The following is an 18,935-nucleotide window of genomic DNA, read 5'->3' on the forward strand; positions in this document are numbered from 1 at the left end:
TGCAATATTTTGTATATCTTCTACTTTTGTACAGGGGCTCCAAGATGCTTCCCATCATCTCTGCTGAAAGTAGAATACCTTACATTTTTAATTTGTGACAGAGGTTTTCTTGCAGTTTCAAGATGGGTCAGAGAAGCAAAACAAGTAAAAAAATTCTGTTGAACCTACTTTTCACTGTTATAATGTACATAAGAGATCTCTTGCTTTGGCAGATGATGTGTTACTAGAAGATCTCCTGACTTTTCTGTGTTTAAATTCTTAGTCACAGCTTAGTTACAAGCTTAATACCTTTTGTATCTGGGCATTATTTATTAGAATTAGGATCGCAATAATCAACCTGTTTATGAAGTTAAATATATTGGTGTGTTTAGGACATTCATATTATATACACATACAAAAGACAGAGAGACTTGCTCTATCAGCAGAGACAATTTATGTAGACAGAAGATGGAAAAGAGCTGCACAAGAGGGACTTAGAAGAATACAAGTGATTTCTGCATTGAAAAATTATATTAAGTTTTAATATTTGCTTTTTTTACAGCTTTAACTGCTTATACATATTTGACAATCTTTGACCTTTTCAGGTGAGTTTTTTTTCCCCATTTAGTCTTACTGTTCATTTGTGCCTGTCTTTATATATTTCTATACGTATAAAATTTATTTACAGGTACAAACACGTTATTTAAAGTCATCAGTATAGAAACACTAACTGGTTTAAATACAGCTTAAGTGAGTATAAAATTGTACATCACAATAAACAGATGATGAGAAACACCATAGCTGTATTGAGAATGACTAGTAACAAATCGTTTCAGTTGTGGATTTCTCTGTGCAGATGTGTAACAGCATAAAACAGAATCCAGCATCAAACTGTTACCTGGTGGTTAAGTCTGAACATTTCCCTAATGCCAGAGTCATTGGTTCTGAAGTATCCCTCAGTTTTAGCATCAGGAGACAAGGAGTATGTAATCCTATTTCTATTTCAAAATATTTCAAGAGCTAGATCCTGTGCACTCTTCCAGTAAGGTCATTAGATATTTTTAGTATTTTTCCCGTTTCCTAACAAAATGTTATTAAAACCACTTTAAGTATGAAAGTTCTGAACACTTTTGATAATATCAATAATACAGACATGAAATATATTTAGTTCTAACATCAGATGCAGATTGGTAGCAGTGGTTGGAAATAAACTGCATAAAATGCATGTATTTTTTTAATTATTAACCTACGTTATCTTCCTTGCTAGCTCACTAGCTTATAAAAAGTATGGATCAGCTATCTGCAGTCTGTTTTGCCCACTACATACTATAGCTTATCTGACTGATAGTAAAACATTTATAAATAACAGCAGCAAACATGCAGAAAGGAAAATGAATGTTTGATATAGGCACAAAAATACTTAACTTGATCTGTGACTGCATTAGAATTGTGATATAACTTTAACGACTCTCATATTTCTCTTAGGATTTTGTATCTGCTGAGTTTTGTCATCTTGACTCAAAATACCCTTCTCACTTTGGGGAAAGTTTTGACATTGTATTTCGTATTTGTATAGAATATTATTTTTTTAGTTTTAGGAGAAGATGGAATACCCCTGGCACTGACATATTAGGTTAATTAGGGGATAGACTAGAAGATTATTCTAACTCACAGCGATCTCTTTCAAGAGTTTTGATTTGCTGTAGGGGAGAACAATGCTCAGTAATTCTGCAAAAATCAATTTCTGGTTCTTTCATTTTTGTCACCTTCCTGGTCATTTATAATAGTCTTACTGAGTATGTGAATTTACTATTTTGTATATGAGCAACATTATTTCCTCTGCTTTTGCTTTTACTCCACACAGCTGTGGATCAGGTTGTGAGGATGTGATTGTTCAGCAGCTGTGGGGATGGGTTCTTGAGCTAGTCTGATTTAACATTGTCATTAATTAAGAAAGGGCTGCATAAAGGCACAGATGGCACTGAATCCGGGTGGGTTCCAATAAAAAAAAAATTGTCCAAAGGGGTCAATAGAGGAAAAATAGGCAAAGGAAATGAGACTCATCCTAGAAAAATTCAGGCTGGTACCATGGGGATAAAATAATTGGAATTTCAGACGTTCAATATGAGAGAAAAACTTGGAAAGAAAATAGCAAGAGAGACCTGTGGCTGTCAGTGAACGGCCAGTTAGATTAGAGCTTGCGTAGATGAATTCAGCCAAAAAAAGTAAATCTGTTTTGGCCATATGTGTAGACAAATTACACTGTAGAAAAGAAAGGCAATACTTGGCGTAGCCTGAGGACTCTGGAGTGCTAAATCTAATTCATGGTATATCTCTAAAAGAAGAGTTTAATGGAGAGCTTTCTTCACTTTTTCACTGGGATAAAAAGGAAGTGACACAAATGTGAAAAAGAAAGCCAATACTTGGCGTAGCCTGAGGCTTACTCTGGAGTGCTAAATCTAATTCATGGTATATCTCTAAAAGAAGAGTTTAATGGAGAGCTTTCTTCACTTTTTCACTGGGATAAAAAGGAAGTGACACAAATGTGACAGTCCCGTCGTCTTGCTTATCGTGTTCCTTCTCACTTAAATGGCCTTTCTCAGGTTACAGTATTTCTAGGCAAGTTCATAAAGCACGTGTAAGAGCAGCATTTACTGGGTGTCTAGTTTGATATTTTCATAGGCTTTTGCTTTGTACTTTTCATTAATATGCGTGACATGACTATGTGTGATGCCAGACAGTATTGAAAGGATTTTCTCAAATCGCCTTTGCCTGTTAGTCAGATTCTGGGGTACCTGGTCTCACGTGCTCCAGGTCCCTTTCAGAAAAATTCATGGAGTGCATCCAGATGAAACACTGGTTGTGCTGTTTTGTGGGAAAATGCATTGCATTTGGAGTTATGGTAAACTTGATTTAGGCTGAGTGATGTTCTGTTTTGAAGAAGGCTGGTGGTAGCCTTTGTAAGTACAGCATTAGGCTGTCTCCTGGTGTAAGGAATTAGACCGACTACCATTCTGCTGAAATTACTTGCTGTCCTTTTTATGGGAACAGCTGAGACATCATCATGCAGTCTTAGATTTATTCCCAAGCACAACCTTTTCTGGATCCACTGGGACCCTCATTGTGACAGTGATGGAGGGGCTGAGTTCGTGGTAAGACATGGTTATATTAATTTGTTCGGTTCTGATGGCTGAAGTGTATATTTGTAGACTATCCAGTTTGTAAAGGCTGCAGTTATTTATCATAGCCTAATTCTCCCCCTTTTTTCAGTTTGGTAACATGTCTAATAAGCTACTGGGTAATGATGAAGAAACCCAGCCCAGTCTATTCATTTGGGTAAGTACTAATAACAAGATCTAGTGTTTGATAATACAACATTTGATACGTTGCTGACTATCATTGCCTGTATCCCCTAACAGCCGTGACTAACAATCTGTGTGTAAAAGAGCCTAAAAATAAGGAGACCCAAGACTAATGCTGTAAAGAACAGTTACAGAATAGGGGAGCGGAGGAAAGGTGAGGGACAGGAAAAGGAATTAAGAAATGCTTCATTTTAAGCTGTTTGTGGTAAGTGGAGTGTTAGCTTAAAAGAAATTGAAAATAATGGCTATTCCACAAAACTTTCAGTTTCTTCCCATCTATCTGCTCTTGAAAGAATTGGAAGTAGTAGGTCTATCCTGCTTGTTCCTGCACAGACCAGAATGCATTTGATGCATGTTCAATGTTCAGTGTTTCTAAACTTAATTCTCAAATTTCAGGTTTGAAAGGTTTGAAGTTCTAGCCGTATTTGCATCTACAGTTCTGGCACAGCTTGGTGCTCTTTTTATACTGAAAGAAAGGTAGGGATATGTACCATTTTCTTTTAATTTTTTGTTACGTACGAAGATATTCTAGATTGAGCAAAGGCATATGCATTCTACAAATGCTGTCTGTAGAGAGAGATTGTAGGAAAGACTTCACACTTTTTTCAGTACTGCTAAATCTTACTGCTCACTTATATTGATTACACGACATGTAGGCTTTACGTGAAGTGATAGGAATTGATAAATGTAATTAAACAGCTTTCAAGGAAAAGACTCGGTGTTCTTAAGAATCATATTTTCCAAAAAGTTAGGTATTTCATTTAATGCATTTCCCTATGTATCTTGACTTTCCAAGTTCATTAATAAATACAACTTCTTTGACTTTTTTTTTTTACTTCAGTTACTTCATGAAGTAAAGCAACTTCATAATATATTAAGGATCTGAATGTTTAAACTATCAACTTCATCAGTCCCTCAAAATTTGCTCAAGTATTAATTTGATGGACCATCTACGCTTGGAAAAGCATTTGTATTTCAGGAGGTTAGCCTAAAAAATTATTTTAGTCTTTAAAAATGAAGAGGCTTTTGTTAACATCTGGAATTTAAAACCGGGGCAGTGTACCTTCCATTTTTCTACTCAAGGGCCCTATTTTCTCTATAAAGGGCTATGTTAAAAACTTAGCAATTTTATACTACAGGTTGATCTGTTGTACTGACAATACACTGGGAATGAATTCTAATAATGACGCACTGTCAAAGCCTCCAAGTTTTTGAACATCAATTTTAGGAAATTCCCAAAACTTATCATAGGTTTTTCTGTTACAGCTGAAGCTCATTTCTTATTTTACTGGTGGGTGAAAAAAGATTTGTATCTCCACCACAGCATCCAACACCTACTTTATTTGGCCTTGCTTAGTGAGAGGCTGTAAGTCAGGGATTTCAGACTGTTTGTTGTGGTTACCAACACCGGTGGTGGCAGTGGCAGTATTTTTTGGCATGTTCATTTACAAGCATCTTTTTATTGTGTAGGCAGCATTCATGGTAGCTAGCATCTATGTGGCACAGTTCAGAAACAGTTGGAAAATCTAGATTACACCCTGCTTCTTTTCAGTTGCTTTCATCACTTATAAAAACTGCTGTGCTTATTTAAGCAATTCATTTTTTTTGCAGTACTGTATCTGTCAGTTTTTGTTTATGAATGGCAGCTAATTCTTCAGAACTGAAAAAAATATGCTTCAGGTATCAAGGTTTTATTGTATGAATATAACTCAAATTTTCAATTATTTTTGTAGTGCAGAGCGGTTTCTGGAACAACCTGAGATACACACGTAAGAAATTATTTTGACATGTAAAATGATAGTTTTTTCAATGTCCCTTTGTGTTTCTAATTCTTAATCTAGCATGGATTAATTATGCAAGTACATTCAACACCAAATTGGTTTTGCTACCTTGGCATTTGTTTCAAGCTATGTGCAAGCTATATTGCAAACAGTTTTTTTCAAGGTACAATTGAAATGTAATGCACATGCTCTCTTAAATAATGCTTTAACTATATATTGCTAGTTTTGATAGTTTAGTTACTCTCATTTCTTATGGGGGCATCTTAGGAGGCCTGGTATGTGGTGGGAAGGATGCTGTGATCATTAGGGAACTGGAGGTGTTGCAAAGATGCTGAAGATTATTAAGCATATGGGGAAAGGAAAAGAAGGTGTTATGGGGCAAAAGACTGGGACGTGGGATGTATGGTGAAGTTGTAGTTCTCCTAGGAAGGGGTAGGGGCATAGGGCATAATTCCATAGGAAACTAAGCTTTTTTAGCTCTGCTGCTGAGGGGACAATGTATTTAGATCCTTGAAGGACAAACATATATGTGTGTGCCTCTGTGCAATTAGTTAAGGACTGTTACTCAACATTATGAATGTTATGTACAGCCTAATGTGATAACACTAACGTGCGAAGTTCAGTGATCACATAACCCTTAAAATGATAACACGCTGCCGGTTATTAAGCATTACACTAGTTTCTTATTCTTGTTTTCAGTCTCAGTGACAGATACCAAACAAAGTATTTTGATATTGTTACTGGCAATTACACCTTGATTTCATGTTTTGTGATGATGTGAAATTAAGATACTTTTTTTTTTTTTTTCCCCTCCCTAGGGGGCGACTGCTGGTTGGTACTTTCGTGGCTCTCTTTTTCAACTTATTTACAATGCTTTCCATTAGGAATAAGCCTTTTGCTTATGTCTCTGAAGGTATGTGATAAATTGATCTATAACAAGAATTGGGAAAACATTTTAATGTTCCTATTTTTATCAAGGTATAACTTGTCTGGTAACTTTCTTAACTAGCGGGTATATGTTACTATTACCTCCATTAATATAACTTCATGCAGTTTAGAATTGCCATCTGAATTTCAACTCGTTTGCTTATTGGGCTCTCTGAGTAGTGTGTAGTTATTAATATGATAAATGAGTAACATTTTGATGCTGAAGTACCCTTTGTTTTCAATCTTGTGGATTCAACCGGTGAAGGTCATCTGACAGATATCAGAACTTTGAAGACATTTTATGGATATATTAATGGATTAAAAATAAATTAATGTAATAATAATTCTTAATAGCTCTTTTACCTGGGACTTTTTCACTGTGAAGTAGGCTTGCAATCATTCCCACTAACTGTAAATTGTTTATAGTTACAATTATATATTATACTTTATATTCTATAAAAGATAATTATGATGGTTATAATCTGCCATTATATTTGTATTTAATCAGTTGAGATTGTTATGAGAGACAGGCATTTTACTGCCTGGAAAGGTCAGACTGGTTTTTTTTTTTTTTCAAGTGACAGTGAATCTGTTGATACATTTATTCATTCACAGTGTATCGGGTTCTTCCCTTAAAATAAAACTTCAAGTGTACTTTAAAATGGATACCTTTACTCATAGTAATTTTATTACCTTCTTTCTTTTGCAGCTGCCAGCACAAGTTGGCTTCAGGAACATGTTGCAGATCTTAGTAGAAGGTAAAGCTTCATAAAGTTTTTCAAAATTGTTAGCTTCTGGAAGGCAGTGTTGGTTTTTTATGTATAATAACAATTTGGATGGGTATTCAGGCATAAACTGTTGTGTATTAGAGCTTTTAAAATAGCTTTACCTACTGTAGGTCTAGTGTATGAACTCTAGAGCAAACATTGTCTCTCATATTTCCCACATACATCAATCTAATAGAAATGCATCTTTCTGCAAAACTTTCCCTTTGAATGTGTTCAGTACATTTTATGTAATTCTCCTTGGATGAGGTGAGATAAACTAGCTTTGTCCTGTACGGACTTGAACTGCATTTCTCAACAATCATTACCTGAGCAATATATTTTGTAGTAATTTGTGTTTATTTACTCCGTGGGGTGGGCAAATGACTAGGATGGTTGCAGTTTAAATGTGATACGTGAAACAGGTTACTCACTGAAACATAGCTATGGAAACTCCTCACCTGTCCAGCAGGAAACTGGAAAGTCTGTGTCTTCCAGGGGCTGAAGCAGTGTTGCTCATTCATAGAATCATTAAGGTTGGAAGAGACCTCTAAGATCATCGAGTCCAACCGTCAACCCAACACCACCATGCCCACTAAACCATGTCCCTAAGCGCCTCATCTACACGTCTTTGAAATACTTCCAGGGATGGTGACTCCACCACTTCCCTGGGCAGCCTGTTCCAATGTGTAACCACTCTTTCAGTAAAGACATTTTTCCTCACGTCCAATCTAAACCTCCCCTGGCGCAACTTGAGGCCGTTTCCTCTCGTCCTATCGCCAGTTACTTGGGAGAAGAGACCGACACCCACCTCGCTACAACCTCCTTTCAGGCAGTTGTAGAGAGCGATGAGGTCTCCCTTGAGCCTCCTTTTGCTCCAGGCTAAACAACCCCAGGTCCCTCAGCCGCTCCTCATAAGACTTGTTCTCCAGACCCTTCGCCAGCTTCGTTGCCCTTCTCTGGACACGCTCCAGCACCTCGACGTCCTTCTTGTAGTGAGGGGCCCAAAACTGAACACAGTATTTGAGGTGCGGCCTCACCAGTGCCGAGTACAGGGGCACGATCACTTCCCTCGTCCTGCTGGCCACACTATTTCTGATACAGGCCAGGATGCCATTGGCCTTCTTGGCCGCCTGGGCACACTGCCGGCTCATGTTCAGCCGGCTGTCGACCAGCACCCCCAGGTCCTTTTCCACCAGGCAGCTTTCCAGCCACTCTTCCCCAAGCCTGTTCATCTTGTCTGTGAACTCTTTTGCTTGTATTGGATATCTGAATGCGAGATAACATTGTTTGCAAATAATTTTGTCAGATGTCAGAAACATTTATTTTGAGCTATACATGTTCTTCCAAGTACTGATGCTGTCAGTATCAAAATAAGAATGTTAAACCATATTGTATAACATGTTAAGTATGCTGCAAAGCCCATCTGTTTCTGCGTGTTGTGATTTTTGTATACAGTTGAGGAAAGCAGAGAACGCTGGCTTGTTAAACAGAAGAATTTATTTTATATGGGTATAAGGTACTATATCACCAGACCCAAATTCTGCAAAACAGCTTTGGAAGACTAGCAATAGGGTTGCCCAAATACCTGGAGTTTCACTGTAAAAAAACAAAAAAAACTGTGGACAGCAATCACAGACATTAGCAGAGTTTTTCTTCAACGATGTGGTAACACAGTGTTACGGGGAAGGACACAGATGGATAACTTGAAGGGCTCCCATATCAAGAGTCTAGAATTACTACTGGGTTTTGAGATAACCTGTAGACACTTATGCCAACAATTTTTTTAAAGTTATTAGATTTGGTTAGTATGTATACAGCTATTTCAGATGTGTTCTGTGAGGCAGTGCTGATTACAAAATATCTGCACCTGTATAAATTATATCGATTAAAATTTTTACAGGAGTAGACCAGCACATGATGTCTAAACATAGGTTGGCTCTAAACAGAGCAACAGAAGATTTCATGTTGTCTTTTCCTTTAAACTTTCCAGTATGTGACATGCACTTACATTCACTGGGAAGTACAGAAACCCTCTTCTCTCTTCATGCTCCCATTGATAGGAGATAACTATAAATAAATAACTTCCCTCATGGGTTTTTTGGTCTCCTCTTATTCAGCTAGCTGGTCTCTTCCCTCTTTTCAGACTCCATGAATTAGTTAGCTTTGGCTTTAGAACACTTTTGCACACCAAGGTGGCAGATGGATTGAAGACTAGAGATATGCAAACCCCTCGAGACTTACATATATGTAATAGCACTATCTGAACCTGTAAAGTACTTGTGTTATGTACAGCTGACACAGCTAGCTGTGTTACCAGAAAATAAAGTGGCACAAGATACATATTTTAACATGTAGAAAAACTGCCTGAAGATTAGTGTCGTATAATATTTTGTAGATGGGAAGATAAAGCAAATTTAAGATGTAAGAGGTAAGTATTAGTTTCAAATATGAGAGAGAATGTGACGTGGATCTAAACTTGATTAATTTTTGCTGACGTCAGACTAATACAGAACTTTGAGCAGAATTAGAAGGGCCTTTTCAGTCCTCGGAGACATCATTTGCTGTGACTGCAAGGTGTATTTGAAGTCAAGCGCTGAAATAGTGGGTGTAGCTCTTTTGGGTTTTGAAGTAATGATGAACAGCTAGCTGACAACTGCTTTTTCTGTTTTGTTACAGTATTTGTGGAATCATCCCAGGATTGAGTAGCATCTTTCTGCCACGAATGAACCCTTTTGTCTTGATTGATATTGCTGGAGCTCTAGCTCTTTGCATTACATATATGCTCATTGAAATCAAGTATGTACAGTTGTTGTTTAAAAAAAAAAAAACTCTTTTTGTATCCAGTCTATGGGAAATTGCATTTTTTACATGAAAGGAATGATCTCATCAAAAGCTGTATTCTGTATGAATGGGATTGCAACTCCATTAATATATTAGTCTTTTTTTTCAAAGTATAGTTCAGATGAGATTAGTATGTGTAATATTCTGTAAGTGTACATAATTTAAAAGAATGAAAAAGAATCAAAAGAAAATTCTTATGCCTTTCAAAAATGTAAATACCTGTTTTTCTTTAAAATTGCTCTTTCTTTCTAGCAATTATTTCGCTGTAGATACAGCCTCTGCTATAGCAATTGCTTTGATGACATTTGGTACCATGTATCCCATGAGTGTCTACAGTGGGAAAGTACTACTCCAGGTAAGGCAATGTCACAAAACAAGGTTTTTTGTGGTTTCAGTTTTGTTAAATGTCCTTTTTTTTTAAAAAAAAACATAAAATCTGTTTTAAGCATTTGAATAGGAAGTGTTCCAAGGGGAATTTGTGGTGTGCCAGAAGAATTTTAAGAGCAGTAGAAATATGCATCATGAAGTCATAAGAATTTATTGTTTAATGCCATTGGTCTCTTGTGTAGGTAGACCAGACTTAAAGACTCTCTTACTTAACATGGCCAGTTAATCTTTATTATAACTTTTGTCTTCTCCCCGCCCCCCCCCCTTCTTTTTCTTAAAGACAACCCCACCTCATGTGATTGGCCAGTTAGATAAACTTCTTAGAGAGGTAAGTCAGTATATAGTACATAACGCAGTGTGCACAGCTAACATTATATAAGCATTCAGGAATATGAAGAGTTTTTGTGAGTAGTCCAAGAAGATTGTTAAAGAATCATTTTTTTAATATTATTTTTTAGCTCCATGTAGAAAATATGGATCTTACCTGGATGACACTATTCATCTTGGATAGTATCTGGAACAAATCCGTTAAAGTAGTGCAGGCTGTTGTTTTTCGAGCTACCGTTGAAGTGGTTTACAAATGTGAGTGGGGGGAGGAACTGGAGTCCAGGCAGCTGTTGACTTACAGCATATCAAGTTGAGAGAATGTTGCAATTTGGCAGCAAGAGTTACTTGAAATGTAAATCCACTTTTTTGATGGATTTGGATGCTTAAGGGTGGCAAAAGTACAGTAGATAAGCATTAGTGGCATCATTAACAGATATTGTCCATTCTGTGTATGGAAGCTCTTACTTCACTACTGAAAATGCTGTATTATTCAGCTATGTGTAAAAGTACATTTCTAAAAGGATTTGAAACATTTCTAACTTATTTTCATATTTCTGGATGTTTGTGTAAAATTAGGTTTCAACTTTGGATGGTGTCTTGGAAGTTCGAAATGAGCATTTTTGGACATTAGGTTTTGGCACTTTGGTAAGTTATGTCTTTATTGTCTTTTTAGCCTTTAAAAAAGAGTTGTCAGTTACTACTTTAATTTTTTTTATTTAAATAAAATAAGGTATTTCTTCTGAAATCTTAAATATAAAAAAATTTGATGGAGTCAGTACTCAGATTTATTGCAAAATATCTCTTCCCCTGTCCTTTATATTTTTTTTTTTTTAAAGCTCTGGATTAAAGCATGCATTTTGCAACTGTAGAATTTCTTTTGTATTTTGGCAGTGAAGAAAATCCCAAACAATAGTAAAGACATTTTTTCAAATGGTGTATTAGTGTAAATTGTCTGAGAGGGGAGAAAAAGAAAACTGTAAACCTTCAGGTACCAAAGGTCTACAGCTGAATCATGTTTGCAGCATTTCTGGGGAAGAGGGTGGAAAAAAACAACTACAGTTGGGTACTAATATTCTGTAAGCTGAAAGAAATGAAGGGGTTTTTGTGGTACAGAATGATCACACCGAACTCAGGTATTCCTAAGTTGATGCAGGTATGTTGTGACAGCCAGAAAATTAAGACTCTTAGAATTTTTCTCTATTCCTGAATTCTTCCAGTATGCTACCCTTCTTAAAAAAAAAAAAAAAAGAAAAGAAAAAAAAAAAAAGGCAGCAGCTCTGACTTGCTGATGTGAAAATAGCTTTCAGTTTACTATTCTGCCACCCAAAATACTGGATCACAGCATTGTTGGCTTGATTGCAGATATTTACAAAACCTTTGTATGCCTGTTTACCTATTGGCATCTTCCAGATTGTAGTAGAAACTTCCTGAGACCTGCACATGTTTTCAGCTGCACCATCTGATGTAAAAATGGCTTGTATAGCACAAGCTGTGAACCATGTTCTTTATTAAATATGAACTGCAAAAACACGTGAGGTTTTTTGTGTCCTGTTTTGTGTCCTGTTCTCTTCTGCAGCAGTAGTTCGAGGTAAATGAGATAGCATTACTGAGGGGAAGGCAGGGGCAGCCTGCAGTTACGTGCACATGCAGGGAAAACTCTTAGTCTGAGTTCCACGAGGGGCATTGCCTCTGTTCTTGCTAATGGTCCCAATCTGAGCATGTCTGCCATGCGTGTGGTCCTCTTGCCTGCTCCGACAGCACAGTGTTTCCTAAATTTGGCATATGGAGTTTGTCTGCACTTTGTTCTTTTTTTGGGCCCCTTTTTTTCCCTGACTGTTGCCTTTCCTTTCCTGCCATCACATGTTGTATTTTATAGTTTGGCTTAGACTCACTTTTCCTGAATGATGATCTTAATATGTTCGTAAGAGATCAACGCAATAGGAAAGATCAAAATGTATCCTAATTATGGAATTATTTAATAAGTTTCTCAATTTAGTCAGTCGTCTCCACTGCAAAAGGTCTTTGCATAATTCTCTGCAGGATAACTTACCTCTTCTTGAATGCATATGGAGAATCTTTATTGAAGTAAGAGTTAACAGCCAACTTATTTTTATCGCTTTCTAGGCTGGATCAGTACATGTCCGAATTCGGAGAGATGCAAATGAACAAATGGTACTTGCCCATGTCACTAACAGATTATACACATTGGTCTCTACCTTGACTGTTCAGATTTTCAAAGATGACTGGATCAGACCTACCTTATCATCTGTGCCTATTGCAAACAATATTCTGAACCTTTCGGATCATCATGTTATTCCGATGCCATCCTTGAAAGCTGCTGATAATTTGAACCCTGTTACATCCACTCCAGCTAAGCCCAGCAGCCCACCGCCAGAATTTTCTTTTAATACTCCAGGCAAAAATGTGAGTCCGGTCATCCTTTTAAACACTCAGACAAGGCCCTATGGATTGGGCTTTAATCATGGATCCGCACCCTACAGCAGTGTACTCAATCAAGGATTTGGAATACCGGGAATGGGAGCAACTCAAGGATTCAGAACTGGTTTTACAAATGTCCCAAGCAGATATGGAACAAACACTCGTGGGCAACCCCGACCATAATAAACACCATTATTTATTGTACTTAAGGGTATTGACTTAATTCTTTTATTACCCAATTTTTAAAAACATTTGGAATGTCAGATCATTCTAAATGGCTGGGATCAAGTGCATTGTTCATATTCATGAAATGGTTAAATTGCAATTTTTTTCTTTGCATCAGCAGTAGCCTGTGTAAAGCCACAAATATTTTCCAGACTTATGATACTTTACAGGTAGTTTTTATAGAGTGTCTATTTCTATTCAGCTTTTTATTCACTCTTCTTTATTTTCTCAAGAATGTATTGAGATACAGCACAACTCCATAAGAGAGTAAAATTGTGACCAGGTAGCATTTTTTTTCTTACGAGAATTGCTTACGGAATGCTGAATAGTTGAGAGAATAGGAAATTGCAGAAATACAAGTCCCAGTTTTGAGAGATGTTTTGATTGCTGTATTAAGCCATCTTCTGGCAAAGTCACAATTAGTTTTTGGTTGCAAAAATCCATCAATATTCATATTGTGGCCATTGTGAAGACAATCTGGCATTTCAGATTCTAATTCATTTTGTGAGACCATGTTTTTACGTTTTTATTGATGCTTTTATAGAAATTCAGATGGTTCAGCAACCATTTTCTAGTTGTAAGTATTCCATATTCATATCTGATATTTCTTCCTTTTTGGTTTAACTGCAAAATTATTTAGCAATATACTGGGAAATAAAATATTTCAAATGTAAGATTTTACAAGCACCTCTTTTTTATGATTAATGCTATTTAAGATACAGAGCAGATGGCTGTATTGTTTCTGAAGCCTGTATTTCATTTTTGACTATGGAAAGTATTCTCTGATTCGATTGTGACTTTGTATTTTTCCTCTTTGTATTTTTTCTGTAGTTTCAGGGGAAAAAAATATCTATTTATATTCCTGGTTTATATCCAGAGTACAGGTCAGTGATCACTGACAGTTCTTAAAGTCATTGCTAGAGTGCTTAACCTTTGGGGCACACTTGGAACAAGACTGCCTAACTTGTCTGCTTTTGCATTATCGTTCGACTGTACATCTAGAAGGCGATATTTCTTCAGGGCCTTTCTCAGAGAGCTCTTCCCTCTGACTGCTGTCTTTTTCACTGCTCTGATAACAGGGAAAGGCCTTTTAGAAATACTTTTTTTTTTTTTTTTTGCTGTTCTCCTGTGCAGTATGTATCTCTTAATTCCCTAGCCAATACCTCCTCTGCACTTTCTTCTGCATCTCTTGGCTGTTGAGGAATGGGTTGCCCATTCCTATTGTTTCACTTGCAACTCAGGGTGCTATATATCGACTTCCACCTTGTTAATCTGTATACTAAGTAAGTCTCTCCATTTGTCCAAGGTGGTTTTATGGAGCTGTAGTACCTCAGGGACTCCAAAGATATTAATGTTACCTGAAGCTAATGGGTTTGATAGAGAAATCTTTCTCTTGTAGAACTGAGTTGAGAAAAAACAGCCTTCATTTGAATTTTCAAGATCTGTGGCCTCTTCACACTGCCTGAGGATTTCTTTTTCTGCATAAGGACATTGCCTTCCCATTCCCCCTCCCTCCACTACCTGTGTTTCTCGCGCTGACGCACTGAGAAGGGCGTTACTCTTGCAAACAAAGCAAGGTGACATTCTGCGTGATGGTATCTCGCTGGGATGTTTTAGGCTGAGGGTAGTGTCCAGACTGCCACTGGTATACAGTCTATGTGAGCTACAGGTGGAGAATCTAGTTCTGTGCTTCATCTGCAGCAAGAGTCCATTTTCTAACACAGCAACGAAACTGTTAATGACCTGGAAAACTTGCATTTAAAGATTACAATGAACTTGTAACGATTGGCTATGTTTCTGTGAGGTCAGCATTAGCTCAATAACCACCTTTGTTTCATTACTCTGTCTTTATGTGTAGTCTATTACATGTGCCATCGCTGCATGGAAATTGACTGAAGTACAGAACACTTGAACAGATTCTCTGTACCTCTTGGGTGCTGAACTGGACCGCACTCCCTACAGCATCTGCAACACCTTAGAGGCAGCAGAATGTTTACAAAATACTACTCTCCTGTGGCCTATTTGAGAATTGTTCCTTTCTCCAGTTTCATAACCGAACACTTGCCCTTTTTCTGACATTTTAAATACATTGTATTATATTGATTGCATGCCTACTTGTTTTTAGTAGAAAATTAAAGCTCCATTTTATTAAAAAATGAAGCTGATCTTTGATTTAAAATGAGAAGGGAGAATGAGAATCCCAGAATTCTGAGTGCAATATAATCACTTTAACAAAATTATTTTTTGGAGTGATTGTTTACAATATATCTCATATGTGCAGATGATAAAGAATCTTTTAGAGATCAGAACAGCTTTTTAGCTGCTTTATTGTTATGAATATGTTAAGAATATTTGTTAAATCAGCACAGAGTAAAATGTCTCCTTTTATATGAGGAAAATAAAATCAGTGTAATCCTTAAATGACGAGGAAAAAGTGGTAATTTGTGTGCAAGATTTTGTAGTTATCTTTTTATATATATTGATTGTTTAAGTGATGCTCTCAGGTGATACTTCAATCTCAATGAGCAGATGTGTGAAACTTTAGAACTTTTGCTGGGTCTGCTACAAATGTAGACTGGGTCTTTGTAATAATTCTACAGAAAGCATTTTTACTGCATTTTGTCTTTTCTAATTGTATTTTACTCTTAGGTGGTCACAATCTAAACGTTTATTTGAAATCTGGTGAATAAGAATTGCTAATTTATATTGTCTTCATTCCTGGTGATAGGAATGCTGCCCCAGCTAGAGGAAAAAGGACTGGTACTCACTGTCATTTCTGTCTGCCAGAGGATTTGGCATTGTTACTCCCTTAACTTGTTCCAACTGTGATTGCATAGGATCACTTCACTTGTAGGTAAATGCATCAAGCTTTAGAGAATTTGAGGGGCATGTACCATTACTTAGGCTTAAGATTCTTGTGAAAAACTGCATTGTCCTGATATAAAAGGAGCTAAAGCGCCTACTACAATACAAATAACTAATGTAATGGGGGGGGGGGTTTGCAGCTTTACCTATTGAGTAACAGCTCGAGTTCATTCTGTTCTGCATTTCCTTCACCCAGGTAATAACCACGTACACCTTTAGGAGGACTCTGACAAGCCAGTAGCAGCCTCTCGTAGGTGGTAGATTGATATTTTTTTTTTCCCCCCCCTTGACTGGGATGTGACAAATCCTATTCAAGGAGAGAACCCGTGCAGCAATTCTGCTGATTTGTGTAATTACCAGATTAGTTGAAGTCCCCCAGTTGATTTCTGTCCTCTGCTGCCACCGTCCAACAGGGACAGAGAAACTATCCAGGGATATAGGTTCTTCAACATAAAGCCTGTTTCTGAATTCTGAAGTGATTATCTGTACTGTGCATATCCAGATCCTATGGATCGGGATACTTAGTGATACTCAATGTGGGAACTGAGAACGGAAGAGATACCAGCCCTGGTCTTTTCACTTGTATTTTTTGTTTTCTAGGTATTTTGTCAAATGGCTAGACGCTCCTACCGGCTTGTTTTCTTCTGCCTTAGTAGCAGTGAGAACCCACCTTGCACCATGTCTTTGCTTTACTGACTATTCAGTTCTTGTGCTTTTGGGAGCTTAAATTCTTGGATTCACGTGGTTACTGGGCTGATGTAAGTCTTCCTTCCAGCAGTTATTTTTTAAATGAATGATGGATCATATAAATTGCTATGATGATGACCCTCCCCTCTTTAAGTAAACCCTTTCCAGGGCTCACATCCAGTTAAGAGATGTCCCTCTTTTCCTGTAAAAAAAAAAAAAAAAAACCCAAAAAAACCAAACAAAAAAAAACCCCAAACCCACAAAAAACCAAGGGGGTCAAAAAAAGGCAAGCCTCTTCATGTTTTCTTCATGTTTGGAGAATCCATTGAATCATATTACACTAACCTGAATCTCATTTCTTTGAACTGAGTAAACATAACTCAGAACTGCATGCTCAGGCATTGAGAAGTTGGTGACAAAATTGACATGCATTGATTTGGTATAAACTGCATGGTTAAATTATGGTTTCAACTAACTCTAATAGAGATTTTAAAAAATTGGGCTTTTCCCAGTTATAACAACCCTCTGATCCCACATTTCATAATGAAGCCTATTTTAAGTTAACTTTCAAATTCTTGAAGAAGCAGAGTGGCACACTGCAAATGCATAAAGCATTTTCTCAGAGGCCCGGCAAAGGATGAAGTACCACAAGAGTTCACCTGTAAAAATGAAATTAGCCACACAAACGCATGTTAATATTTGTGTGTGTAGCCATTTTGTTACCTTTCTTCACCACTTAGGAGTGTGCAGTAGGTGCCTTACACTGCTCAGAGTATTCAAACTTCAGAAGATTTAATTTAGTAGTTTAGAATGTTTTCTCATGGGCTGAAGTAGAGGAGAGTGTGATAGCAAAGAGTTCAAATAGCTTTGATGTAGTTACACAGATGTACAGTAATATCTAAAAATAAACACGTGTCCAATTTTTAGAACTTTCATTGTATTCTATTTCAGAAGTTGCATGCGAAATAGAAACATTTCTCACAAATGTTAAAGTGATGGGAAAACACTTTTGTTTCATCTTGAGCAACAAGACCAGTCTGAATTTCATTTTCAGGCTGTCCTGTAATAGTAAAATTTTACAAATTTGCATTGCTGTAAACACATGTTTCTATGGTGGCTTTAAAATATGTATGTAAATATTGTCTTAGGTTCAGAAATGTTTGCTTTAGGAATATAGTAAAATACAGGCCAAATCTGACATGCCTACAACTCCATAGCTTATTTCCTTTCTAAATCTCTTTGCCCAGGATAGAACTTTCTAGTGGAAGAAGTTCGGAGCAGTAAAATACTGACTTGTTTTTTTGTCAGTTCATCCTCTACCAGCTTGATTTTATTTCTTTTTTCTTTTTTCTTCAAATGCTCTCATCTTTTTCTCATCAGTGGAAACCATAATTCTGTAGGTAGCTTTTGAATACTGTTCTTCTGGCTTCTCCTATTGATTTCATTCCAGGCTACATTTTTGTAAGAGTGCTATACTAAATTTATTGCATAATTCCAGTAAGGAATGTAAAAGCACAGGGTTGTTAAACTGGCGAGTATCTCTTTCTGATACAGGCTATGGCTTGTCCTTACTTTTTGGTGCTTAAAATGTCTTCTTGCTTCTGACTCTCATACTACTTTTGATAGATAGCACTTTGCCTTTAAAATTATATAAAACTATAGTTTCTAAAGTGGTTGCTTTCCTAGTACGGTTACTTCTGATGTAATCTGTATTAAAAACAGCAGGTATCTCTTTATTTTGGGTCAAATTGTGAATGATTCTCACATGAATGAATGGTGTGTGCTGGGGCGTTGCTCCCACACACCACCTACTCTTCTGTTTGTATCTCCTGTGTTGAAGTCAAAACATGATGGAAACCCCCACATACCTTCCTCTTAGCATCAATCCCCATCACCTTTCTGCATCAAAAAGTATCCAACAAACGATGGAGAAAATTGAATTTGGGTTATTTCTCCATTTCCTGGTGGCCTGCTGTCTGTGGACAAGAGCCCTTGCAGCTCTCCTTGTAGGGGAAGGAAGAGAGGGAGCAGAGATCATTAAAAAAAAATCCCTTCTGTGTGTCAGGAGCTCTAGCAGCTCATTTCGGGATTAGTTCAACCCAAAGTAGAAGTTTGTTTTAGTGTGATTTTTGCCTCTTTTGATAATGTGGTTTAAATTTCCATTGCTGAATACTGCACAAGGTGGTCACACCTTGTAAAAACTGCAGCTAACACTTAAGTCGGGAAGCATTCCCTCCTGGGATCTTAATATGTGACGTAAAACAGTGATAACAATCTGGAAAAATTCTGGGTTTTTTTATTCAGAGGTAAGACATGGGAAGATCAAATTCTTTCCAGGCTGAAACTAA

At 37.0% G+C, this 18,935-nt stretch overlaps 1 protein-coding gene across 1 annotated transcript in view; it reads left to right on the forward strand.

Annotated features, from left to right (window-relative positions):
• SLC30A6 (solute carrier family 30 (zinc transporter), member 6) overlaps window positions 1-13,738 on the forward strand; it is an 18,049-nt gene extending 4,311 nt beyond the window's left edge. Inside the window, exons 4-14 of the mRNA XM_009331088.1 lie at window positions 542-584; window positions 3,250-3,315; window positions 3,738-3,818; window positions 5,075-5,110; window positions 5,941-6,035; window positions 6,759-6,807; window positions 9,493-9,612; window positions 9,910-10,012; window positions 10,325-10,372; window positions 10,948-11,016; window positions 12,496-13,738. Of these exons, the coding sequence (XP_009329363.1) occupies window positions 542-584; window positions 3,250-3,315; window positions 3,738-3,818; window positions 5,075-5,110; window positions 5,941-6,035; window positions 6,759-6,807; window positions 9,493-9,612; window positions 9,910-10,012; window positions 10,325-10,372; window positions 10,948-11,016; window positions 12,496-12,993 (1,208 nt within the window). The 3' untranslated portion in view covers window positions 12,994-13,738. The remainder of the gene's footprint in view (window positions 1-541; window positions 585-3,249; window positions 3,316-3,737; window positions 3,819-5,074; window positions 5,111-5,940; window positions 6,036-6,758; window positions 6,808-9,492; window positions 9,613-9,909; window positions 10,013-10,324; window positions 10,373-10,947; window positions 11,017-12,495) is intronic.
• The last annotated feature ends 5,197 nt before the right edge of the window (window positions 13,739-18,935 follow it).

Source organism: Pygoscelis adeliae, unplaced genomic scaffold (genome assembly GCF_000699105.1).
Source record: "Pygoscelis adeliae isolate BGI_AS28 unplaced genomic scaffold, ASM69910v1 Scaffold218, whole genome shotgun sequence".
Taxonomy (NCBI): domain Eukaryota; kingdom Metazoa; phylum Chordata; class Aves; order Sphenisciformes; family Spheniscidae; genus Pygoscelis; species Pygoscelis adeliae.